The 27,683-nt window shown below is 48.2% G+C and overlaps 1 protein-coding gene across 3 annotated transcripts in view; it reads left to right on the forward strand.

The window, feature by feature from the left end:
• itga11a (integrin, alpha 11a) overlaps positions 1-27,683 on the forward strand; it is a 58,614-nt gene that overhangs the window by 5,741 nt on the left and 25,190 nt on the right. For 2 of the 3 annotated variants that reach the window (XM_072718003.1, XM_072718005.1), the window contains exons 1-3: positions 11,685-11,825; positions 19,361-19,472; positions 26,822-26,931. In XM_072718003.1, coding sequence (XP_072574104.1) covers positions 11,753-11,825; positions 19,361-19,472; positions 26,822-26,931 — 295 coding nt within the window. In that variant the 5' untranslated portion in view covers positions 11,685-11,752. Of the gene's footprint in view, positions 1-11,684; positions 11,826-19,360; positions 19,473-26,821; positions 26,932-27,683 lie in introns of those variants that run through there. The other variant, XM_072718004.1, reaches the window with a different exon arrangement.

Below are 27,683 nucleotides of genomic sequence, written 5' to 3' on the forward strand. Positions count from 1 at the left end.
ATCCCTTAATGACCACAGTGTACCCAGCTTCTAATGGCTACTTCCAGCAGGATAACGCGCCATATCACGAAGCTCACTCCTCAGACTGGTTTCTTAAACATAACAATGAGTTTGATGTACTCAAACAGCCTCCTCAGTCACCTGATCTCAATCCAGTAGAGCTCCTATGGGATGCGGTGGAACGGGAGATTCACATCATGAAGGTGCAGCTGACAAATCTGCAGCAACTGTGTGAAGCATCACGTCAGCATGGACCAAAGTCTTTGAGGAATGCCGAACCCCATGTGACAGGAATAAAGTTGATCATGTAAATGGTGCTTGTGTGGGATATATGAGATGGTAAGCTAATACTCAGCACGCGTAGTCGACATGTGCAATTCAGACAAAGTGGGCAGGGAAGAAGAAAAAGACTTGTGTGACTTTAACAAGGGCCAAATCATTATGCCCAGATGACTGGCTTTGAGTATCTGGGTCAGCAGGAATGAGTAGCCTCCAGCATTGGTCTGGGGAGGGGAGTACCCCGACAGGGTGTTGGCTGGGAGCTGGGGGTTAGGGGCTATGCTCAATGCGGAACCGGACTCCAGCTCAGGTGGTGCTCACCCCGGGCACCATCTGGACATATGGGAAGGAAGGCAGAGAGCATGGGTGGTCAGAACATGCATAAACACATTAATGGAAGTAGACCAGAGTAGAGTAGCAAGTAGAGTAGACCAGGCATGTAGAGCAACACCAGAAACCACAGTTACAGTGTGTTATGTGTTAAGTTGCGGGTAGCCTAAACTGAAACAATAGATATTCAGTTGAGATTTAAAGACTGAGACTGATTTAGCATCCTGATCACGAGCTCACAGACCTTTCCACAATATAGGGGCCTTGTAGCAGGAGGCTTTACTGGCAACTGATACTTTATTTGTATGTGGGATGACAAGAAAGCCCACGTTCTGTGATCTAACAGGATGATTCAGCATGTAAACATGAATCAATTCCATTAGACAGACAGGTGCTAGACCTCTATGGGCAAACACCCATATTCTGGGGTTCATTCATCCACCCATCCATCCATCCTATTATTCCATACCTGCTGGTCCTGTACAAGGTCGGGGGGGTCTACAGCCATTTCCAGATGCAAAGGCTGCAACACAGGGAATAACGTGGAAGGGGGGTTACTCAAAAGTAAGGAGTATGTCATTTCATAAACCCATTAAACAGTAAAGTCATGTTAAGGCATGATTCTTAAACGTCCAATTCTTGAATACAAGTGTGTGACTGAGAAACTATATATATCAGCTTTAAATGAAATGGGTGCTTTGCAGCTGGATTTGAAGCTGGATTTTGCAACTGATGTTGAAGCTTTGTTTTATGCTCTTTTTACTGTGGTCAATTTTCAGTTGCCATTGGTATTGATTTAATAGTTATTGTTTTAAAGACAGTCATTCTCTTAACTGGAAACAGAGGTTGTCTTTGGACGCAAAGCTACCCCAAGGACCGTGTAACCATGCAGATGATGTACGTGCTGTGCTGTTGTTTGGCAGACGTAGCCTGTTTAAGCTCCTCTCATTGTGGTAAGTTTACATAATGTTATGCGTGACATTCCCCAAGCCCAGGCAAAAACTGCGCGGCTGCATTTTAATAAGGTTCCCTATTTATACTCATGATCAGATCTGCGAATAATTAGTCCTTTGGACAGGATGTGTTGTTAGTGCAGCTGTTTCCCTGTGACACATATACTGGGTTTTATATGCCTTCCAGTTTGTTGAGGACTGGACACAGTTCAGATGTCAATGTGGGAGTATTCAGATGGACTGCGGTATGCTGTGTCATACTTAACGTGTTGCTGCAGTAATCTGTATCAAGCTTTTTATTACTCTAGAACCCTGTAGCATATTATGTATTAATGCGGTACTCTATGCCATACTGTCTATTACTATAGAATACTGCTGCATACTCTGTTACTTTCACATGAAGTCTTGACTTCCTCTGTTGGTTTAGGTACTCTGTTCCGCTGTTTACGTCTCAGTTATGCTGGGACTGGTGATGTTGTGTAACATATGAATAATATTCAGCTTTGCTTGTCCATAAAATTCATTGACATATTATTGTGGTCTCCATTTTTGGAATGATTACAGTGCATAGCACTTGAAATACGGCTTGCATCTGCACGAGACCAAAATCCTGCTTGAGACATGTGTTTGAATTTTATCGTTTAGTGGTTCGCGAATTTCATGAAGTATATTCATAACAAATTCTGCCAGTGGTGTGTCAGTGTAAGGCGTGTCAAACAAAATTAGAGAATCTGTGACTGGGTTAGGGTTAGGGTTAGGCTCCTGTACAATGGTGCTTTGGGCTTCAGGTTCTTTAACTGGACTGAGACTGTACAGCTGACTGTAGATCAGCAGTCATTTGTATTCATGAATCATAGACAGTGTGCTCAGCATTTCGTTACTGCGTCCCTTAAGCATCTGAGGGAAACCTGCCCTCCATGTTTATGTATAAAAAGTCTAACGGAATGTTTTCCCTGTTGTGGCAGCCCCTCTTTCTTGTTGCGGGTGTTCTTTGATCAGTCCTGTTTCTTTAAATTTTGTGCCTAAATAAATATTGTGACTGGGGGGAGTTGTTACCAAGGGTTGGCTATTTGTACGTGGTTTTTAATCTCGGATACTCTGCATAACATCCAGCACTGCCTAGCTGGTTGGGAAACTTTGAGCAGCATTTCTGGGCTCTCAGATTCATATTGTACTATGTGGGGATAAACTTGTTTGTATTGTGGGCATGAACTCATCCTTCCCATGACACCCTCTGGTTTCTGACCATTCCACACGGGCAACATCACTGTGTCTACTGTAACATGGCTTCCCTCAGTAATCTTTCTCAGCGGAGTCAGGTGACCAGATCTTCAGTTAGTTCTTCCTGAAGGACACGTGTGGCATGAAAAAGGCTTGACCATAACCTTTGACCATAACCTCAAGTAGTCATGGTTGACATGTCAAGATCGTTGCTGTAATGACATAAGATAGTTATTTTCATAAGCATTTTTATTTGTACCATTTTTATTTGGCACTGCGTAAACTATTGTCTGAATCAGTGTCTGAATCAAATGTTTGACGGAAAACCTGAGGCTGCTGTGTGTTTCAGCATATTGCAGACTGGTGGCATGACGGAGCGTGGAATCGGTCCGTGATCATTGATTAGCTATTTTCTCTAGTAGTTCATGGAGCTCCTTAACATTTTATACAGAATACTAGGAAACAAGGGAAACTGATACCCGGTGTCTGAACCATTTGCAAATTGTAGAGGGCGATTGGCACATACTGTCTGTCTGGTTGTGATTCTGGTGACAGTTATCAGTTTATCATGTTCCTTCAGGTGGGTCTGTGTATGTGGGGTAATTACAGCTTCTGTGAGCGGGACAGTCTTCAGCAATTCGACGTAGCCCCCACTCACCACGAGCCATTCTAAACCCCATTTTGGGGGGCTTCAGTCTGCCGATCTTTTGTCTCAGCCCCCCTCAAAAGTTACATCCATTTAGTGATTTGTCATGCCGTTTTCGTTCATGGGGGGGGTGGCCACCTCTACTGGGGTTGAGCACTACAATGGGTCAAATCCTAGCCGCCCCTGTATCCCGTGGAACATTTTTGCAGCATTTTTAGTCAGCCGATGCAGAGTTTGGACGGAATGACCCCCCCCTCCTACCACCACCACTACCACCAGTTTGGAAACGTTGACTCGGGCAGTTCGACCCCTGTGCTGGCTTGGTCCCGTTCCCCCATCGAGAGGAACAATCTCATCTGTTAATGGTACATTTGTTCCCTGGATTGGTTTTTCTCCAGGTGTCTCCAGTCCATCTCAAGATTTTTAAGACTGAGTTAGATCCCTAAAAACTGACAAAGGCTTTAGAGGCTGCTAAACTCCATATTTTGGCAGGTTTTACTTTTTTGTTTCCAAGAAGCTAAAGTTTTGGAAGAATTGTGCTTAGTAATCTTGTTTCTGGATTATTTTTAATTATTTTTTTTTCTGGAAGCCTACTTGGTAATTTCTGTTTGCTTTGGATGGGAGGGATGACAAATTGAATTGAATATCGCAACATGTGATTTATTCATTTCCGAATCAGATCGTTGCTGTAATGACATAAGATAGTTATTTTCATAAGCATTTTTATTTGTACCTCACTGGCACTGCGTAAACTATTGTCTGAATCAAATGTTTGACGGAAAACCTGAGGCTGCTCTGTGTTTCAGCATATTGCTGACTGGTGACCTAGAGCTTTATCAAAGATAGACAGTAACAGCCTAGATGTACTAAAGTTTGTAGTCTGAAATACATCTGTTGTAGTAAAAGAAAAGCATTTGCCAATATGAACTGTGTTTTGCTGTTACTTTTTATTTCCACTCACAGGATTTATTTTTTTGCCAAAACCCCTTGGTGAACTCAGGAAAGAAATGCACTAAAACGCTATCTTATCGAGGTCTCTGCAGCAGTCTGCTCCTTGCTGGATGTTGCTCGAATATTGTGGAGTATTATGGGAGGGGCCCCCATTTTGGGCGAATGTGCTGCACAGGGTGCAGAAGGATCACAGACCTGATTCTTGATTAAAGTGAAAGAGGAAAAGTCTAAGTGCTGCTAATAAAATCAGAACTTGGATGGTGCTTCAAACAGGCAGAATGTTTAGGCAGCTGCATAGTTCTCTAGCAGTTATTTATTCTTCTAAAAAAACAAATGTTTAGCTGATTTTATAATGCAGGATGTTCTTTTGCAATGTGATGCGAACCAAACAATGAGGTGTGGTTCTTGCAGTACATTTATATTGTTATCTGTTACCAATAATATCCAAGTTTAATAAAAAATAACGCTGACAGCAGTGTACACTGGAAAGTACAATAAATGGTAGCCACAGTAAATTTCACCGTGCATTCCATTAGCGTTTAATAGCGTAGCCTTTTTTTGTGCTGGGTAGTGTGTGCTATGGGTGAGTTCTGAGGCCCTTGTGCCTATTCTGGCAATTAGTTGACTAGGTTTGGTAGAACAAGTAGGTCAGCTGCCAAAATGGAGATTCAGCAGTCCAGGCTAGAGTCCATGGGCTGATTTTGGAGACTTCCTGGGTGCGTGTTGAGAGCTGAGATTGGGCCTGTAAATCTGAAAGGGGAGAAGTTATGCAGCACTGAGAAGAAAAAGTCACTTGTAGTAAATATGGCATCTAGGAATCTGATGTTCATGACGAGGAGGACCTTGGGGCCTGGATAAACCCTGATGACAGTGCTGAGACGATGAGGTAGCGTCCTTTTCTACTTTTATAGGTTAGAGCTTGGCTCAGTCACTCTGCAAAGCTTCCATGAGACTTGGAAAAGAATGGAAAGGTCTGCTGCGTGGAAGACAGATATACAGCTGCATGAGAGGAGGGGTGAACGCGCCAGGCCTTGGGGGGGGGGGATGCAAATGCTGCAGGGGGGAAGACTTCTGTCCTGCAGCAGAAAGGAAGAGTAAGACATGGTGCCTCGGAGGAGGGAACACTGCAACAGCAGGTATCAAAGTATGAGTCAAACCCCCCCCATGGGGTTGCCAATTATTTGGAAGGGGCACCAGATGATTTTCTGTTAATGCTAAAAAAAAGTTATTAGTGGGGAAACCTCCTAGCTCAGTAAATTGTACTGCAGGGGACACCTCACAACCCCACCATTCCATACATTTTGAGATCTGCTGCAAATGATTTCTTGCACCAGTTTGTACCTGTCATGTGGGAGGTTATTAAGGACCTTGACTGGTGTCATGCAGTCTATGGAGTAAGACCCTAGAAGGATTACCAAGTACACCACGAAGAGACAAGGGAGTAAGATGGAGTAAGACCCTTGGAAGGATTACCGAGCACACCACGGAGAGACAAGGGAGTAAGATGGAGTAAGACCCTAGGAAGGATTACCGTGCACATCATGGAGGGCAAAGGGAGTAAGGTGGAGTAAGACCATAGGAAGGATTACCGAGCACACCACGGAGAGACAAGGGAGTAAGATGGAGTAAGACCCTAGGAAGGATTACCGAGCACACCACGGAGGGCAAAGGGAGTACGATGGAGTAAGACCCTAGGAAGGATTACCGTGCACATCATGGAGGGCAAAGGGAGTAAGGTGGAGTAAGACCATAGGAAGGATTACCGAGCACACCACGGAGAGACAAAGGGAGTAAGATGGAGTAAGACCCTAGGACGGATTACCGAGCACACCACGGAGGGCAAAGGGAGTACGATGGAGTAAGACCCTAGGACGGATTACCGAGCACACCACGGAGGGCAAAGGGAGTACGATGGAGTAAGACCCTGTGGAGCTGTGGAGTCGGAGTCGAGGAGTCGGAGTCGGAGACAATTTTGGGTACCTGGAGTCGGAGTCGGAGTCGGCAAAAAGTTAACCGACTCCGACTCCGACTCCTACTAAATTTAAATGGGAATTAAGAAAGTAAGTTGAAATGTCCCAATTCACAAACAGTCATAATGAACTACTTCTCTGCTGTAAGAATAAAGCCCAATGCATGCAGTGCATAATGTTACCACAAAACGAACATGTCAAATAACCATGAAGCATGCTCGGAGTCGGAAGATTTAGAAACTGAGGAGTCGGAGTCGGAGCATTTATCTACCGACTCCACAGCCCTGGTAAGACCCTAGGAAGGATTACCAAGTACACCACGAAGAGACAAGGGAGTAAGATGGAGTAAGACCCTAGGAAGGATTACCGAGCACACCACGGAGAGACAAGGGAGTAAGATGGAGTAAGACCCTAGGAAGGATTACCAAGCACACCACGGAGAGACAAGGGAGTAAGATGGAGTAAGACCCTAGGAAGGATTACCGAGCACACCACGAAGAGACAAAGGAGTAAGATGGAGTAAGACCCTAGGAAGGATTACCGAGCACACCACGAAGAGACAAGGGAGTAAGATGGAGTAAGACCCTAGGAAGGATTACCGAGCACACCACGAAGAGACAAAGGAGTAAGATGGAGTAAGACCCTAGGAAGGATTACCAAGCACACCACGAAGAGACAAGGGAGTAAGATGGAGTAAGACCCTAGGAAGGATTACCAAGCACACCACGAAGAGACAAAGGAGTAAGATGGAGTAAGACCCTAGGAAGGATTACCGAGCACACCACGGAGGGCAAAGGGAGGAAGATGGAGTAAGACCCTAGGAAGGATTACCGAGCACACCACGGAGGGCAAAGGGAGGAAGATGGAGTAAGACCCAAGGAAGAATTACCGAGCATACCACGGAGAGACAAGGGAGTAAGATGGAGTAAGACCCTAGGAAGGATTACCAAGTACACCATGAAGAGACAAGGGAGTAAGATGGAGTAGGACCCTTGGAAGGATTAACGAGCATACCACGGAAGGCAAAGGGAGTAAGATGGAGTAAGACCCTTGGAAGGATTACCGAGCACACCACGGAGAGACAAGGGAGTAAGATAGAGTAAGACCCTAGGAAGGATTACCGTGCACATCACGGAGGGCAAAGGGAGTAAGGTGGAGTAAGACCCTAGGAAGGATTACCGAGCACACCATGAAGAGACAAGGGAGTAAGATGGAGTAAGCCCCTTGGAAGGATTACCGAGCACACCACGGAGAGACAAAGGGAGTAAGATGGAGTAAGACCCTAGGACGGATTACCGAGCACACCACGGAGGGCAAAGGGAGTACGATGGAGTAAGACCCTAGGATGGATTACCGAGCACACCACGGAGGGCAAAGGGAGTACGATGGAGTAAGACCCTAGGATGGATTACCGAGCACACCACGAAGAGACAAGGGAGTAAGATGGAGTAAGACCCTAGGAAGGATTACCGAGCACACCACGGAGAGACAAGGGAGTAAGATGGAGTAAGACCCTAGGAAGGATTACCGTGCACATCACGGAGGGCAAAGGGAGTAAGGTGGAGTAAGACCCTAGGAAGGATTACCGTGCACAACACGGAGGGCAAAGGGAGTAAGATGGAGTAAGACCCTAGGAAGGATTACCGTGCACATCACGGAGGGCAAAGGGAGTAAGATGGAGTAAGACCCTAGGAACGATTACCGAGCACACCACAGAGAGAAAAGGGAACACTGACAAAAGCTTTTGGCATTTTGTAGTTTCCAATGTTTAAAGGACTACCAGGCCAAGAGCAAACATTAGTACATAAAAAATATATATTTCGTCACCCTTAATGGTTAGAATGGTTACTGCTGTATTCCGCACATGCCGTCACTGAGTGGTTTAAGACCCTAGCATCAACAGAGTCCCAAAGTACATTCCTATTACCTAATCACCATGGCTCTCTAAATCACTGGAGTTCAATCATATATAGACAGCTTGTGGGATTGTCTGGAGAGCCTCCAGGGACAGTGGTTTTTGCATCCATATAACTGGTGAAAATGGAAGGACTTCCTCGTAGTAGAATAATGTAGCATTCCTTTGGAACAGCTCTAGATCCTGACTGATTCCATGTCGTGCCATGTTCTAACTCTCTTGAGGGCACACATGTCCCCGGTAATGCTAACAAAGCTTCTTTGTCTCGGTCACTTTGGTTCCTGTTCATTTTCACCCTCCTGACATGTCATAGTACTACTGAATATTCAAAGCATCGTGAGACATGATTAAAAGTCATTCCCTATGAATGTTTTTACAGTACAGGTTGGGGGGGGGGGGATCCACATTTTTTCAGTTCTGATCTGATTTCGAAACACAACTGCCGATGCCGACACAGATTCTGATGCAGGAGGTCTTTTACTTATATACTTTATACATTAATATTTTTAAACTAGTAAATACATATGAAATAATGTATGCGAAAAAATCCTGAATTAGGCTACTAGAAACATACATAACGTACTGTTCCACCTCATTTGTACATCTTGTTCTAAGCGTTTTTGAGGCGTTTCATTCAACTTGCAGTGCATGCCAGTGGCGAATGCTTAAAATGCCCCACAGTTTTTCTCCCACTGGCAAAAGCATCACTTACACTTCGCTGTGATCGCAGCCCCTCCTGTATCACAAGCTACAGCGAATGTGCAAAGCCGCCCAACTTGCAACTCCCAAATCATCCTTTGCTTATTCATATCATTTATGCTGTCTCGCAAAATTGCGTGTGCTTTATTTAATTGGGTTTTCCAGTAAATGCTACTTCCACCTCTCAAAACGTGCAAATCAAAGATTGCAAATCGCTGTGCTACTAGTTGCTGTTAAAAATGTAAAATACTCCCAGACCGTCACCCTCTTATCTGGTGTTCTTACGCTACTCGAACTACTAAGGGTTTGCGCGTGACGTCACAGCAGGCAGAAGTCACTGCGCTCACACCCAATGAGCGGCAGCGATAGCATTCAGTTTTGAATGCCACCCACACACACAAAACACGCGTCTGAAATGGGAAAGAGCTGACGTGCGATTAACTGTACAAATAGATTTAACATGAAATAGGTGCTATCTTTTTAGGGACTGCAAAAATCTAAATAAGCAAGTATTGGACGTGGATCAGTCACCTGTGACCGATACCTGATCCGTCAAATAGGTCTGCATCGGCACTAATATCGATCTGAATATCAGATGGGTGCACCTCTAGTACAGTTATTATTGTCACTCACAGCAGTTATAATTGTAGGGATTTTGGAGCTATTAGTCCAGTTGAGGTGGTGATCTGACTGGTATGGAGTTTGCCTGAAGTGGATTAGAGTCTGGCTCTGGTTAACACACACAATGTCCTTCACGGCTTCGACCCCTAAGGCAGCCGCCGGCTGTGGGTGACACGGCGCAGGGACAGGGTAAGCCCGCTTCACCGCTGCTGTGACCCCTTGAAGATGAAATGGAAATGTTCTCAGAACGCCTGCCAGTGCTCACACGCTCCTGCCAGCTCTTACTTGATGTACCACCAAGTCGTCAGCCAACGTAGAATTATACGCATTTGCCCCATGGCTTGATTTAGCACCGAGGAACCTGCCAGCTCCGAATTATATATGTTTATCCCGGTTCTGGATATAGCAGCAGCCGGCAAGCCAGCATGGAATTCTGTGACTTTACTGCCGGGTTTCCTATTCTCACAGACAGCTCCGAGTTGCTTAATTACTGGGTCGTGCAAATTGCTGTATCTCCCTTGCACATGTTTTTTTTTTTCCAGTTGTATTGTCAGTGCACTGCAGTTCGTTTTTAGAAACAGGCAGCTTTGAAAGACCCCTGAAAGCAAAACCAGTGAATATAATGAACCCAGTATTGAAGAGGATTCTTTGCTGAAGCGTAATGTTAATATGAGCAGATGGTGCAGAGAGTACAAATCCAGACCAAGGTTTTATTTCAACCAATCAGTTGGGTACTCAGTGACTGAGACTCTTTATATTCAACTATTTGGTTGAAACAAAACCTTGGTCTGGATTTGTATTTTCTGGATCTGAATTTTCCACCTCTGAATATGAGTAACGGGATGTAACTAAGGAAACATGGCGAGAACATGGCGATCCTAAATGAAATATGGGCTAACGTAATCTGCCCTTAACCACCCCCCCCCACCCCCCCCTCAACAGGCTTTTACTTCCAAATAAGTGGTTCCTGCAGTCTACTGCAGTTTCCACCTCAGCATCTTGACTCAAATTTTGTATGGGCATTTCCAGTGAGTAACGGTGCTCGCAGTATTGACAGTGGTCACAGTATTGACAGTGGTCACAGTATTGACAGTGGTCGCAGTATTGACAGTGGTCACAGTATTGACAGTGGTCACAGTATTGACAGTGGTCACAGTATTGACAGTGGTCACAGTATTGACAGTGGTCACAGTATTGACAGTGGTCGCAGTATTGACAGTGGTCACAGTATTCATGGTGGTCGCAGTATTCAGTATTCACAGTGGTCAGTCTCAGAGACCCTTTAGTTTGCTACAAACCGTTAAAACACCTTTGTCTTAGTTTTCTTGCAGCCCTCTGGTCTCAGTTTGCGGAGCGAAAAATGTAATTATTCTAGTGTGATTTTTGGTGGTGGGTGTCGTTTGTATATCTGAGGAAAATCGAATGACTCCATAGAATGGTCTGGTTTGCTGAAAGCCGACATATTCCAGCCTGAAGTGAGGAAAAGAAAATGAAAAACAAGCTCTTGAGAGGAGAAAGACACTTAGATAAAAGTATGCCGTAAAGGAGTTACAGAGAGCGATATCCCACAAGTGTAACCCCTGAAGTTCAGTAGTTCGTTATAGGGCTGGCCGTGCAGTGACGTGTGTGCGTGTGCGTGCGTATGTGTGTGTGTGTGTGTATACTGTATGTGTCTGTCCTCATGTGAGTATGCTTTCTGAGGGAGCCAGAGGAGGCTTGCTTGGTTGCGTGTGTGTGTGTGTGTTTATAAAAACCTGATTTTTTTTTACCTTGTGGGGACCATTTTTTGGTTCCCCACAAAGATCTGTGAATGCAGTCAAAAAAGTAAAAAGTCTCGTATTTTGTCTGGTTACTTATAGTTAAGGTTAAGGCTGGATAGGGGTTAAGGTCGTCATGTTGGGATTAGAGTTTTCCCCATAGAAATGAATGGAGAGTCCCCACAAAGATATAATTACAAACGTGTGTGTGTCTGTCTGTCTGTCTGTCCGCTTGTGAGTGTGCTTTCTGAGGGAGCCGGAGGAGGCTTGCTTGCTTGTGTGTGTGCAGCTCCTCTCACATCAGTCCCCTCCCACTGCCCTGCCATATAGTTAGACTTTTGAGTCGTGGTGGACGCAATACGAGCAGGATCTTTAAAGCAGTGTAAGCCGCAGGGATCTGCAGCCTCATTATGCCTCCTCTCCCACACAGAGCCATGGAGGGCTGCTGCGTGCTGCTGCTGTGGACCTTCTCCCTGCTCTCAGGTGAGGCAGTGCGGTGTCTTTGTGTGTGTTTGAGTGTGTCAGAGCCAGAACAGAACATGTGCACAGACAAGGCATCTGCTTTTTTAAATTGTTTTTTTTTTTACTTTCTTTGGATTGGAAAGTGTCTTTGGAAGAAAGCAAAGGGCTAGAATGTTTGAAACTTCATAACAAAACTTTGCTGTGGAAAGTCTTTCAGCATCACTAATATAAGCTTGGTAGGCAGATGCCCCGATGTAGGTCTGCAGGACTGAACAGAACAAGGTGGAGCAGATGTTTGTGCACCAAGGTGTGTTTAGTCATTACAAATAGAGAGTCGCTGTCTGCAGTGTTTTCTTTAAGGCTGTATGAGTCCTTGTGCTTTAGGTGATTCCCTCAGAATTTGGATCTGTCAGATTCCTTCATGTGCCGTATTGCCATAAGCTTTCCCGCCTGGTGATGCACACAGTCGGTCTCCCCCGTTGATATGAGTCTCGGTGTTGTGTGAGGACAGTGACTTTAATCAAAAAACTGTGTGACATGAAGCTGTATGTTTGCGTGGATGTTATGGGCTGACTTACTCACAGTGGGATAGTGCAGCCTGGTTACTTTCTTTAAACAATACCAGAGATAAAGTATATATGCACCTGGGGGTGGGGGGAGGGGGTATCATTTATTATTGGCAATTGAGTACAGCAGCATCCTCCACAGACCCGGGGGGCACATGCCGGCTGTTCTCTGTCACTGAGGAGCTTATGATCAGAATCTGCGGACGAGCTCGTACCTGCAGCCGGGTGCATGTGGAAGCGTCCCTTTTTAAACGCATTGCATACGGGACGAGTGGCAAAGTGTACAGAGCGAGCGTCCCGCTGCAGAAACACCTCTGCTTGCTGTTGCTACGTGCTTTATGTTTGCAGAGGAAGGGGTGACCATCAGCATACAGGTGTGTGATAAGGTGAGAGAGAGGCTTTCTGCTCAGTCAGGGACCGGCTTGGTCAGTCAGGCTGGAAGGAGCACAAGGGACCGTGTGTGTAAGAGGACGCCCCCCAGAGTGGCCAGGTCAGCGGGAGCGAATAACTCCCCCCCCCCCCCCCCCATTCCTCCCACCCACGTGAAGGGGGCATCCTGAAAGCCAGACATGAAGGCTCCTCTGACCAGCAGTCACAGGACCAAATGGCCTCTCTGTCATAGGTACTCTACCAAGGGGGGCTTCGGTTCATATTTTCAATTACTTTTAATTACATCATGGAAATAATACTACCTTTTCCAGCTGATAATGACGCAGAACAGTTAGGTCTTGTTCTGTTTTATTCTAAACAGTTGGTTTTGTGTCTGAAATGCATTTTGCAGTGTTGTGTTAAAATACCTGTATAAAAATCTGATTCTTTGAGATTCACCTTGTCAGGTGTCTCTGAAGTACTGGATACACAGTACAGCATATCATGGTTAGGTTATGGAAAGCAGCACTGCGGGTTAGAACCTGTCACCATGAGGCTGTGGGTTCACAGCCCAGCAGAATCCTCTCCCTGTACGTATGCCTCCTCCTCCGGAATATCCAGCTGTTTAAATGCATAAAGCCGCAGGAAATGCTTTGGTGTTTACGGAACCATTTGGATGCAGTAATGACATGTCTGTGGAGCGCACATGGGCGGGATGCCATGTGCCTTCGCTACGCCGCTTTTTCTGGCTCGGTTGCGTGCTGCACATGGTATCTGCTGCACTGTGCATCTTTCACCAGACTTTTGCAGTGATTTCTTTAGAAGGTCCGGCAGTATTTCACTCCTCCTTCATGAACAGCCCTGTAAAGTTTGTTTAGCCTGGCCGCCCCCTTCAAAGGCGTTTCTCTGTAGGTGTTTATCGGTGGTCCAGATCGAATCTGTCTGCAGTTCCTGCCCGTGGATGATGGCAGAGTTGATTCATGATGCCTTCAGGCCTATCACCATCTAAGCCGGCACTGGCAATGCAGTGTGAGGATTCGTGCGATTCGTGCGATTCGCATTCCACTCCTCGTCGGCTCTTCGCGATAGCGCTGAATAACCGGCAGCCCAGTCTGCCGCTTCGGTCCTCTCACCTCTGCCGATCCGGGACCACAGCCCCCCCGGCTAAGCGGAACAGCAGCACGTTGCTTTGGCGCGGCTCCCGCAGCCTGACGCGCGGCCAAGAGTAGCACGGGCGGCGTTCTGCAGCTGCCAATCCTGCCATTATTAGTCTGGGCCGAGGAATCCGTACACTGGACACCCAGCGAGACTCGGCCAGCTTCAGGAGCTGCTGATATTACGCAGTGTACGGAATCTTACAGCCACGCTAGGATTTCCTGTGGGTGCTCGATCCCCCCGGACTCCTTTGCTTCTCCCCTCGTTCTGCTCTGCTCTTTTTCTTTTACAGGCAAAGCTGCTTTTTAATCGAATCTGTGTAGCAGCCCTGCTTTGTCAGACGGGCTGGGAATCGCGAAGGAAATGACCGATGTATTTGTGCACTCCAGCCTGCGCTCGCGTAAACGATACAAATCGCACGTGGAAATATTTCAAACTTCGACTAAACCAAAGCTTTATGGCCGCATTCCGCTCCGCCTTGCTTTTTTCTGTCCCTCTTTGGTCCGATTGGCGAGATTCTTTATTTTTAAAGCGGGTTTGTATCAGCAATAAGCTATTTCTGCCCCCCTTTTAACGTTTCACTTAATTTTTCACAGCTTAGCTACAGACTGACAGATACCGTGGGATTTTAATCTTTTCAGAAAATGCTCTGGCGACATGAAAGGGCAGCGAAGCGCGAGACTGAGACCGAGACTGAGACCGAGACCGAGACCGTACTCACACGTCCCCCAACACGCATGATTTACTGCCGGGAATCATGTCCGTGGGTTCTGAGATGATTCATGTGCGTTTGAGCTTGGGGGGTGAATGCTGAATGATGGGGGGGTAAAGGGGGACACATTAAACCGACGCGGGCGATGACTCGGAAAAACCTCGACGTTTGCTGACAGCGTGAGAGGTGGCGCTGTGGCAGCTTGCCTCGTACTGCCATTCTCGACCCGAAACTTGAGGTCAGCATGAGCGATGGCTTGGGGGGGGGGGGGGGGGGCTGGTGCAAAACACATGCCTGCACCTCCCTCTCCGGCCAGAGCTGCCACCGTGGCGGGCCTCACCCGGGCCGCTCCCGTACCTCTTCTCCTGGCTTCCTGCGCAGGGCCTTATCCTGCCACATAGGTCTGTTGCAATGGGTGGCAGCATTTTATATCTGCAATTATGGTAGCAATATTACCCACCCATTTGAAAAGGAAAAAGAGGAAACTCTGGCATGGTTGTACATTGAAATGTTTTGTATCATGGTTTGGTTTTATTTTTACACATTTTTAAACTATAGTTCAGTTAATGGAACATAAAAGCCACTTGGGTTACAAATAAAGTTTTAAAGGTTTACAGGCTTAAAGGGAAGTAGAGGTTCATTCAACAATGTGAAATCTTTGTGGATGAACAGCACTGTGTGCCGCACTTTGTCTCTGTGCTGCCCACCTTGGATTATCTGTAACACCGGACACACTGGGTCTCTGACCTCACAGGAAGGGGTTTGTCAGGACGCTCCCCCTCTCCCGCCATGGTAGACACAGGCTCCCAGGACCTTCACAGTAGACTTGCAGTCATTTAAATGAAGGAAAACCTTTAAAGCCTGGGATTTCATTCTGCCGAATCATGTGCAAAAAGTGTGTGTCATTTGGATGCCAGAAGCGCAGGGCTTGCATGTGTGTGATTCTAATACGAACGTCTCTCAGTCTAGACAATACCCAGAACACATCGGAACCCATACATCAAAGAAATATGGGCAAAGACCGAATCACAGGCTGCCCTCAGATGCAGGGAGGGGCTCAGACATGGGGACAGGTCAAAACAACTTACTGGAAAGGTTAAGCAGATTCGGAAGGTTACAGAGACGCGGCTGTTAATCGCCACAACATGGTCCTTTTGGGTCACAGTCCGGGCAGCCAGAGCTCCAAATAGCATCCATCTGTCCATCCACCTTCCAATTCTGTATCCAGTACATGGTCACGAAGGCAGCAAGTATGAATTTTCCTGTATTAAAGAACAAACACCTGGCAAATGATAGTTGCATTCATAAATCCTGTCTGTTTCAGTGGTTCGGTTAACTGGCCCTCTAGTCAATATTAAAATGACATTGGTGCCTTGTTTTTTATTCATTTTGATTAAAACACTGTTGCAATGAAATATGTTTCATTTTGCAATTACCGGTCCATCTATAATATATAAGGTATACCAAGTTTTCAGAGTGTTTCCTGAATTGCTTTCACCAGTCCCAGCTGTTTGTGTTCACATGAGACTGTAATCAGAAACACTTATCAGAATATTTGGCTTTTAAAATGGTGCATGTAGAATTACTAAACATGACGGCATTTTTTGAAAATGTGAAATTATTCATTATCATTGTTTAGTTTTAAGCATGAAAACATCTGTTAGAAGCCAATTTGGCACATACTGTCAGAAAAAATAGTTAATGCTGTTTGTACTTTGGGGATGTTCCTCAGAGTCCATTTCTGTACCTTAAAAGGTACACTTACCTACAGCTATAGGGTACAAATTGCAGACCCTTAAGAGGACAGCTCCAGTGACAAGCAAAGGTATAAACTGGTACTCTCTTTCTCTGACAGTTCAGAGACTGACAGGACGTACATTTCATTTAAAGTCCCTCTTATTTAAGCTGAATCCCAACTGAACTTCATTAATGCTGTCAGTGAACTGCTTAGAAGGTACATTGTCCAGCAGTTATGGTCTCTGTGTTCTGTACTCATCTTGCTACCTGTCAGGTAGACGACACATGAACGTGCAGCTTGAACGTTATGCGTGTTATTGGCTGTAGGGAGACCATGTGCATCTGTTGAAATGGGAGTCAATGCTGTCCAAGAAGAGGGGGGGGGTGTCTGAGATGTCATATACATCAAATGATGGGCCTTGCTGGGCCAGGCCCTTTCTGAAAGCCCCATCCCACTGCAGCCATCTTCTTGGACGCCCCCCCCCCCACATGACTGTACTGGAATCACTGGTGTGGAATTTGTATCCTCTCGCCAATCCATGTCAAGCAAAAAGTACCCCCCCCCCCCCACCTTCCTGGTATGTGCATTTTTGTTGAGTCTTACGTTTATTTTTGACGAGGCCCGGGATCCCAAAGCCGGCCCGTGGAGCCCCCCCCGTCGGCCGGGCTTCACCTCTTCGGCTGGCCGGCACACACCTGGGGTGCGGAGTAACGCCAGAGTACCATGTTTGCACAGAGTGCTGTGTCTCCTCAGTGGAATTTTTCACGCCAGCTCACTCGAAGGCCTCTGAATGCGAAACATATACTTTTAGAGTAATAATACACCGCTACTGACAGACTGACAGGGATCTGTATCTGATTAAGTTTGATTACTTTTAAAGCTGCCTTTCTCGCTCTCTCTCACTCTCGCTCTCTCTCCTGCTTGCTCATTCTCTCCTACTGCCCAGTGTAAAAAGGGAAGAAATGTACTTTTCATTGGTTCTGCTTTTTCAAATAATACACTTCTTCATGTAAATTGATCGGACACTTGTGGCAATCTCCACTTAAGTGTCGCTGTGCTGCCATGATCTCAGGCTTATCGTCAGCTGTGGTTTGTTCGGCGGTGATAGAATGTGACGATTAGCAGTGGCAGCACAGTAATACAGAGTCTCAGAAGAACAGAAGGGGAGGCTGACTGAGAATCAGGATGGACCAGAAGATGGAAGGAGAGAGGATGACTGAGACGATGGCCCCCGTCTTTGTGGCCCAAGCAAACCGGCATTTTTCTATTTTCACACCTGGTAAAAGCATGTGAACTGTCACGCATCCTCTGCTGTGTACAACTCGAGAACGGCACGTGAAGCTGAGCCAGCTAAACAGACTGGTGTGTGCATGTTTCGAGGAGAGTCTGTGATCCATTTCCATCTTGTTTTTTTCGACTTTCTCTTTTGATGTAATTGACATGTCTGGAAAAGCTCTGGCAATTGTCACGTTTTTAACTAAACGATTTATGCTGCTTAACTGTGTTTATGTTTCCTCTCTCCGGCCCGGAGCCGTCAGAAATCGCCCGTCTAAAGGAGAGGACCCTTTTTTTCCCCTCACCTCTGTAAGTCACCACTGCACTGTTTGTAGGGAAGTATAGCCTTTCAGTGAAGTACGGCTGACACTGGCCGTTTGTTCAGCTGCGGCTCCCTCCTTCCATAACGGCTCTCTCCCCAAGCAGCAGTGCACACACACCGGGGTGACACCTCTCCTGCTTAATCCCCCCTTTCTGGCCGCGTTCATAAGCAAACCTAGGAGCCCGGGGTGTCCTGCCGTCGCTTTCCAGGGAGGGCGCCGATCTGGTTGAATGCATGTCCATAAACAGCAGAAAAATGTGAGCCTGATTTAGTGGAGGGATGTCACACGCACAAAGGCGGGTTTATTGATTCTTATTTTGTCAGACCTGCCACATCTTACCCTGCTCCCTTTTTCTGCTAGACTTCAGAAAGCGTCACAGCTGTTAGCTTCCGTTGCCAGTGTTTTGCCTCGGTCTCATGTTTTATTAGCTATTCTGTATGACCTGCTACACTTCTGTCCTTTGCATGCCCCCCACCCCATTCCAACCACCTCAATTTTCTACCTTATCAGCCCCCCCCCCGTCCCTGCTTTCTGATCTGATAGGCATCACAGATTTGTGTTTTGTTTGGTTTTCTCTGGCCGGCATGTAAATGTCCCATTTATCTGAAGCGATTTCCAGTTAAGTGTCTCTCTGCACTGGGATGTCACGGCGGAGTCTTTTGGGTTTTCTGGTGTTATTCGCTTCCACTTCCTGTACCCTCTCGCGGCTGCCCGCTGCACCCAGCCTAACCTGACATTTAATGTCCTAGAATATCTCCAGAAGAATAACATTTTCTCACAGGCTGTACAGCCAAAATGATGCCAGGCGTCACTGAGATCCCCTTATATGTTTGATGGGGAGCATGAGTAGACTGAAGCTCTGTCCCTTTACAATGACCCTGTTTCTGCCGCCCTTCCGGTCTGTGTGAGCCGCGTGGCGGGTGTCCGCTCACAGCGCTCATTCATCGTTTATATTCCTAAGGAGCAAAGGCTGGACCCGCTGTTAGTCCTTTGCCTGTGTTTATGTACCAAGCATGATATATCTGGCCTCAGGACGAATTGTAAAACAAGCTTTAAAACGTGGCCTTTTGGAGTGAACGAGCTCACTCTGGGAATATGGTATACACTGTCATGTCATGTGCTGGGGTCAAGCGGAGCCCCTAGCAGGAAATACCGAACATTTTCTGATGGTGCTTCAGGAGACCCCTGCCAAAGCGGTTATTGCTGCAGACTCAGGAAAGCAGATCAGATCAGCCGCTGATATTTAGTTGATTACAGGAGCTGGCATGTGGAAGGTGTCACTCAATCTGAGGAGATGCGCCAAAGGTTTTATAACGTTTTTTTTTTTTCCTTTTGTTTAATAGCTACAACTTAGGAAGCTTTGGAGCTCAGCGGTTACTGCTGTCTGGTTGACTCTTTGTGTTTTTCTGCTTCTCCAGGACTCCACGATTGTTTCAACATCGACACCCGCTACCCCCGCATCATCAAGGGCTCGAAGGCGGCACAGTTTGGGTACACCGTGCAGCAGCACCAGGCCGGCGGGCAGAAGTGGTGAGAGTCGCCCCGTTTGCCCCCTGCGGGGCACAGTGCCGCCCCTGTAGTCCAAGGGAGGGCTTTGGGCTCTTGTGCCAACGCGGCATGCTCACTTCCATAAAGTAATGTCAGTTTTACTGAGCTCCTGATTTCCTTCCACTTCATCTTCAAGGGCTTGTGCTCTTCAGTCATGCAGAAGTAGCGGGTTTTCCTTAGCTTTGTGTTAACCCCTGCTCTCCCATACTTCCCTGTTCCTTTAGTCACCCAATGCCTCTATATGTAAATGCTGCCCTGAAAAATAGGGCCAGGCCTGTAGTTGCCGCTGGGCTGTGAGCCAGGCCTGTAGTTGCCGCTGGGCTGTGAGCCAGGCCTGTAGTTGCCGCTGGGCTGTGAGCCAGGACTGTAGTTGCCGCTGGGCTGTGAGCCAGGCCTGTAGTTGCCGCTGGGCTGTGAGCCAGGCCTGTAGTTGCCGCTGGGCTGTGAGCCAGGACTGTAGTTGCCGCTGGGCTGTGGGACAGGCCTGTAGTTGCCGCTGTGCTGTGGGCCAGGCCTGTAGTTGCCGCTGGACTGTGGGCCAGGCCTGTAGTTGCCGCTGGGCTGTGAGCCAGGACTGTAGTTGCCGCTGGGCTGTGAGCCAGGACTGTAGTTGCCGCTGGGCTGTGGGCCAGGCCTGTAGTTGCCGCTGTGCTGTGGGACAGGCCTGTAGTTGCCGCTGGGCTGTGGGCCAGGCCTGTAGTTGCCGCTGGGCTGTGGGCCAGGCCTGTAGTTGCCGCTGGGCTGTGAGCAAGGCCTGTAGTTGCCGCTGGGCTGTGGGCCAGGCCTGTAGTTGCCGCTGGACTGTGGGCCAGTCCTGTAGTTGCCGCTGGGCTGTGGGCCAGGCCTGTAGTTGCCGCTGGACTGTGGGCCAGGCCTGTAGTTGCCGCTGGACTGTGGGCCAGGCCTGTAGTTACCGCTGTGCTATGGGCCAGGCCTGTAGTTGCCGCTGGGCTGTGGGCCAGTCCTGTAGTTGCCGCTGGGCTGTGGGCCAGGGCTGTAGTTGCCGCTGGGCTGTGAGCAAGGCCTGTAGTTGCCGCTGGGCTGTGGGCCAGGCCTGTAGTTGCCGCTGGACTGTGGGCCAGGCCTGTAGTTACCGCTGTGCTATGGGCCAGGCCTGTAGTTGCCGCTGGGCTGTGGGCCAGTCCTGTAGTTGCCGCTGGGCTGTGGGCCAGGGCTGTAGTTGCCGCTGGGCTGTGAGCAAGGCCTGTAGTTGCCGCTGGGCTGTGGGCCAGGCCTGTAGTTGTCGCTGGACTGTGGGCCAGTCCTGTAGTTGCCGCTGGGCTGTGGGCCAGGCCTGTAGTTGCCGCTGGGCTGTGAGCAAGGCCTGTAGTTGCCGCTGGGCTGTGGGCCAGGCCTGTAGTTGCCGCTGGACTGTGGGCCAGTCCTGTAGTTGCCGCTGGGCTGTGGGCCAGGCCTGTAGTTGCCGCTGGGCTGTGGGCAAGGCCTGTAGTTGCCGCTGGGCTGTGGGCCAGGCCTGTAGTTGCCGCTTGACTGTGGGCCAGTCCTGTAGTTGCCGCTGGGCTGTGGGCCAGGCCTGTAGTTGCCGCTGGGCTGTGGGCCAGGCCTGTAGTTGCCGCTGGGCTGTGGGCCAGGACTGTAGTTGCCGCTGGGCTGTGGGCCAGGCCTGTAGTTGCCGCTGTGCTGTGGGCCAGGCCTGTAGTTGCCGCTGGGCTGTGGGCCAGGACTGTAGTTGCCGCTGGGCTGTGGGCCAGGCCTGTAGTTGCCGCTGTGCTGTGGGACAGGCCTGTAGTTGCCGCTGGGCTGTGGGCCAGGCCTGTAGTTGCCGCTGGGCTGTGGGCCAGGCCTGTAGTTGCCGCTGGACTGTGGGCCAGGCCTGTAGTTGCCGCTGGGCTGTGAGCAAGGCCTGTAGTTGCCGCTGGGCTGTGGGCCAGGCCTGTAGTTGCCGCTGGGCTGTGGGCCAGGCCTGTAGTTGCCGCTGGACTGTGGGCCAGGCCTGTAGTTGCCGCTGGACTGTGGGCCAGGCCTGTAGTTGCCGCTGGACTGTGGGCCAGGCCTGTAGTTGCCGCTGGGCTGTGAGCAAGGCCTGTAGTTGCCGCTGGGCTGTGGGCCAGGCCTGTAGTTGCCGCTGGACTGTGGGCCAGGCCTGTAGTTGCCGCTGGACTGTGGGCCAGGCCTGTAGTTGCCGCTGGGCTGTGAGCAAGGCCTGTAGTTGCCGCTGGGCTGTGGGCCAGGCCTGTAGTTGCCGCTTGACTGTGGGCCAGTCCTGTAGTTGCCGCTGGGCTGTGGGCCAGGCCTGTAGTTGCCGCTGGGCTGTGAGCAAGGCCTGTAGTTGCCGCTGGGCTGTGGGCCAAGCCTGTAGTTGCTGCTCTCTGGTTCCCACAGCCTCCTCTTTCCCTTTCTCTCCCTCAGCATGAAATTTCTCTATAACCTAGATGCATAAACCAGGCTCTCCACTTGCCCTGACAGATAGAAGAATAACACATTGTTATATGAAAGCAGGCTTAAATGCATTTCTGCGCAAATCGTTTCACTGTGCCATAGTATTAAGTTACATCTTCATGGGTGCAAAACTTGAACTATGAACCAAGAACCACTGTAATAATTATAGTAATATCTGATAGTGCTTCTTAATCTAATACATCTTCCTTCCTGAGCAACTGTTGCCAATCCTCACATTACATCATTACAACATGCTCCATGATTCATTGTTCGCTGTGTAGGCTTGTGCAGTTCCAGTCTGGGGCTGGACTAATGTTCTACTGAACATGTTCATTACCTATGAGGAGAGAAACTTCTTGAGCACTGGTAGCGACGTCCTGGTACCAGAGGTGGGCAGTGTGACTAATTTATGCTTGAGGCTGTTATTTATAACTTTTTTTTATAAGACCCATCATTTATTCCACAGACCATATTTTCCTCAAGGACATTGTTGGATGGATGTTTTCTAAGAAATGTTATATGTAACAAACAGCATATTTATATGCATGAAACAGCAACCCCCTCAATGAATTAGGGGCGTAAACCTTAATTAAAATGTTTATGTGTTTATTAAGTCAGTCCCTTGGATGCCTGGGCACTGCTGTCTTCCTCCAGCTCTGTCAACAAGGAGCGTCTAAGCAGAATTTCCGTGGAAGTGTTTTCTGGAAGCAATTCTCTAGTTGAAGGAAAGTATGAGTGTAGTCTGTGTGTGTGTGTGTGTGTGTGTGTGTGTGAGAGAGAGAGAGAGAGAGAGAGAGAGAGAGAGAGAGCAGGTCCATATGATGGCTGCCGTGGCCCTCAGGAATGGTGAGAATCCCAGCCTCATGCAGTGGCACAGTTCCCACAATCCCAGCCACAATGTGTTTATGGAGTGTATGTGAAGCTCTCCAATATGTGCTTCTGAAATATGCTGCCATTGGAAACATAATTACGAGACAATGGCAATGAAACATGTCAAGCTGTTAAGGGTGGGCTCTCATTTCAAACACTCATGGCTGGTATTCTACTTAAAAAAAGCCAAAAGGGGAGAACATTTTTGAAAAAGACTGTATATACTGTGTCTACTGAGCTAGTTGACATGGCACAGTCCCTCTCCAGCTGTGCTTATGCCCTCAAGGCCTCTCTGTCTTGTTATTTAGCTGAGCAGGACCTGAGCCTGCGATGCCACATGACAGGACCTTGAGGCGGGGGATGCGAGGGGGCCGTGAGGCAGCGGGATGCGAGGGGGCCACGAGGCAGCGGAATGCGAGGGGGTCGCAAGGCGGCGGGATGCGAGGGGGCCACGAGGCAGTGGGATGCGAGGGGGCCACGAGGCAGCGGAATGCGATGGGACCTTGAGGTGGGGGATGCGAGGGGGCCGCGAGGCAGCGGGATGCGAGGGGGTTGCAAGGCGGTGGGATGCGAGGGGGCCACGAGGCAGCGGAATGCGATGGGACCCTGAGGTGGCGGGATGTGAGGGGGACGCGAGGAAGCGGGGTGTGACTGCGGGACGCAAGAAGGCCGCGCGGTGGTGGGATGTGAGAGGGCCGAACGATGGTGGGATGTGAGAGGGCCGAACGATGGTGGGATGTGAGAGGGCCGAGCGATGGTGGGATGTGAGAGGGCCGAGCCATGGTGGGATGTGAGAGGGCCGAGCGATGGTGGGATGTGAGAGGGCCGAGCGATGGTGGGATGTGAGAGGGCCGAGCCATGGTGGGATGTGAGAGGGCCGAGCGATGGTGGGATGTGAGAGGGCCGAACGATGGTGGGATGTGAGAGGGCCGAGCGATGGTGGGATGTGAGAGGGCCGAGCGATGGTGGGATGTGAGAGGGCCGAGCGATGGTGGGATGTGAGAGGGCAGAGCGATGGTGGGATGTGAGAGGGCCGAGCGATGGTGGGATGTGAGAGGGCCGAGTGATGGTGGGATGTGAGAAGGCTGCGCAACAACATGAGGGCCGTGGGAGGTCCGGCAGCCCTGGGCCCCAAGAGGAGTGTGTGACCAATAAATGGTGGCAAAGACACACATTTACTGACAGTCAATTTCCCACTTTGCCTGTTTTACATTTCTTTAAACCCATATATAAAAACTATGGCTAGGTATTGGATTAAAACAGCACATTGATAAAAGATGTTTCAGACCAGACTGCTAAGTGCACACATTCCAAAGTGATTTTTCCCTACTATTAATACTTGAATGTTTAGATGCTTATCTAAGCAAACTGTGATTCGGTGGACGCCTGTTTCCCTCCTTTTGTCTGACATCTGTATCTGGATCTGGGGGAGGATTTAGGTTCCATGGAACTGGGCCGTTCTGCGGGGAAGAGCAGCAAACACATGGATGGGGAACTATTGCAATTTTTATGGGTGTGACTGGAGATTTGGGAAGCAGCTTCTGCTGCTTGATATCGGCCGGCATATGTGACTCAGCGAGACGGCGAGAAGGTTCTAGCTGTTTGATGTCGGAGACAAACAAGCGGAAAGTATTCCTGTGTGGTTTAGAAGCCTCCTAATAAGCCACTTGTAGCTGCTGTTTTACGGGCCTGGGGATTGCTGCTATTGTCTTCGGAGAATGTGTTTTTCAGCTCAGACCCGACCGGCCTGCTCCACGTATCTCATCACAGCCAGAAGTAACACAGACCTACAGCTCTGAAGGAATGTGACCGCCAGTGCCCTCTGCCTCCCACAGTTCTCGCTTTGTCCCCATGCTTTCTCATTTTGTCCCCTAGCTGATATGATGACGTTTATGTTGTTTTATTTTGAAATGCTATTACTTTTTTGATATAATAAACAGCAACCTTATTCTAAACTATCTTTCATTGCCAAGTAATTTCATTAATGAGTTTTACTTTTTTGGATTATAAAATATCATTGCTTAGCATGGTTCCCAGTGACAGTGGTCCCACTTAACACTTTGTGAATGTCCTAGTTTTGCTTTTCTGCCGGGCTGTTGGACAATATCCCCAGGCTCTTTAGACTCTGTCTGGGACGTCGTTTGGGGATTCTCATCTTGGGAGGTGACGTGACAGGCTGGGGGGTCATAAGGGATTATGCTCAGCTCAGAAAGAAGGCTACACACCCAGAAAAAAGGGGACCAGTTTGTACCTTTGCTTGCCACTGGGGCTGGTCCATACAGAAAGGTACGAACAACATTAATGTACCCCTATTTCCTTCACAGTGCATTTCTGTACCTTAATTGGTACAATTACCAGCAGCTAGGGTACAACTGGCAGACCCTTGTGGGTGCAGCCCCAGTGACAAGCAAAGGTACAAATTGTAATTCATCTTTCTGAGAGTGTACAGTGGAAAATGTTCCTAGGTATGTGTCCCGGTGTCCAGGTCAGCCTGCTGACTCATGGATGTGTCTGCAGGGTTTCTCAGTGCTCATGGCTATAAACTGAGGCTGATATTCTTGCCATTGGGGTCATGCAGTCCCCCCCCCCATCCCGAGGCTGGCACTCTGACGCCAATGTGCAGAAGCTGCCGACACCTTTCCATGATGCCAATTCCAGAGACAATCAGCTGAGCGGAAGGAGTCCCTGTGGGAATCGTCCCCCTTTCCGAATGAGGTTAAGGACTCGGTTTTAATGAGCTCCAGCGCTGATTAGTTTAGCAGCCTGTTATTTTATGTGGCCTGAAATGGACTTCGACTTCCAGCTGAATATGCAGAGTGGCTCCCATTCTTACAGTCGGATCGTCAAATGATTCTCCGGGTGCGTGATGTGGAGCCAGAAACATAAATATTAGCTGTAATTAAAATGTGAGCCTATGGAGACAATCAATCTGGGGAAATGGCCTTGTGTTTGTCACAGACAGCATGTATCCTGTATTCGCATGTATCCAACGCATTGCCGCGTGATTTATTGCTGTTAAACTTTCAGTGCTTGACATTGTACAAAAAGGTAGGAACTGGTGCATTGTGATATTCGCAATATTGATTCTAAACGTGTGTACACTCAATCAATGCAACGTGTTGTTTTTTTTTAATGAGTTAATCATAATTACTTAGCAGAATAAATGGAATTGTCAATAGGAATTCAGCCAGAGAAGGCTTCACAAAAGTGACTTTATGCTGCAATCCAAACCTCAGAATTGCATCATAATATGATTTAAAGAAAGTCAAGTTGTGTTTTTATAACGTGGAGCTTCCAAGTTCAGTACTAACCAGCACAAGCGAGATGCGAAATCCTTGTTTGAGGTCTTTAAAAATTTAATTGGTTTCGGTTACATATTCCAGACTTTTTAACTGTTTTTTTTTTTGTGGCTGTCCGTTTTATGGTTATTTTGGTATGGTGGCTGTGAAGCAGTGCTTCATGAAGAACGTTACTGACGTGACGTCATGTCTCTCTATTGTCAAAGCGAGATGAGCTTAGAGGCTTCCCTGTTCTCACCATATTTCTCCACATTTTTCATAATCTCCCCCATTTTTCATGCACAATGGCTTCTCTTCTGTGCCCAAACATAAAAGGATCTGTAAATAACAACGAACAAACAAACACATGAAGCAGTCACAGGCCTTGGCTGCCCGTAGCTGTCTGGGCCTTGTGACGACTCCCCTGCGTCCCCCTCGTACCATGACAGCTCTTCCTGTCAGCCTTAGGAGTATAAGCCCTCTGGTCTCTGGAGCCCAGCTGCCGGTGGCCGGCCCCCCTCCCCGACAGAAGCACACAGCTGTTGCCTGCTTTCCCATGCTGTTCAGGGTCAGCCTGGTGCATTGGCCTCCCTTTGAACGCGCGTGTGTGGGACAGACCGGCTCTTGGGCTGGAGTCTGAACTGCAAGCTCTGGGCCTCCTCTGCTTAGTCTCTCTCTTAGCTGGGCTCCCTCAACAAATGATTTTTCTCTCCCTAATGTCTGATTTGTATTTTTTGCTTTAACAAAATAAAGCACTTCCTGGCTCATGTTTTGTCTTTCTAGGTTACTGGTTGGAGCTCCACTCGAAACCAATGGCCAGTACCAAACTGGGGATGTCTACAAATGCCCAGTGAGCCGGAGGTCCAGGAGCAGCTGCTTGAAGCTCAATTTAGGTACTGCATTATACTGGTATCCCTCCCCTTCTGCATTTCTCTGTCATGGACTGGCGTGGTGGTGCACTGCTTAGCGTGGTTCCCTCACCCCTCTGGGCCTCTACCATGGTTCATGTTCTCTCCATCTCATCATGGGGTTTCCTCCAGCTTCTCCTCGCAGTCCAAAAACATGCTGAGATATTTGGCATTTCCAAATCACCCATTGGTGTGAATGGTGTGTGTGTATATGGTTTGTGTGTATATGCTGTGTGTGTGTGTATATATATTGTGTGAGTGTGTGTGGGTGTGTGTATATGGTGTAGGTGTGTGTGTATATGGTGTGTGAGTATGTGTGTATGGGGTTGTGTGTATATGGTGTGGGTGTGTGTATGTGTGTGTGTATGGTGTGTGAGTGTGTGTGAGTGTATGTGTATATGGTGTGTGAGTGTGTGTGAGTGTGTGTGTATATGGTGTGCGAGTGTGTGTGAGTGTATGTGTATATGATGTTTTTGTGTGTGTGTGTGTGTGTGTGTGTGTGTGTATGGTGTGTGCGTGTGTGTACATAATGTATGATTCTGTTTTCTTAAAAGGGCAATTCACCCCAAAACAAGTTATGTTTAGTGGCATCTATCTATCTATCTATCTATCTATCTATCTATCTATCTATCTATCTATCTATCTATCTATCTAATGTTGTTCTACTGGGAGTTGGCTAGTTCTTTTGAATATAATGGCAGTAAATGGTATTCTTTCTGTGGTGATTATAGCGCCAG

This window comes from Paramormyrops kingsleyae, chromosome 11 (assembly GCF_048594095.1).
Source record: "Paramormyrops kingsleyae isolate MSU_618 chromosome 11, PKINGS_0.4, whole genome shotgun sequence".
Taxonomy (NCBI): Eukaryota; Metazoa; Chordata; class Actinopteri; order Osteoglossiformes; family Mormyridae; genus Paramormyrops; species Paramormyrops kingsleyae.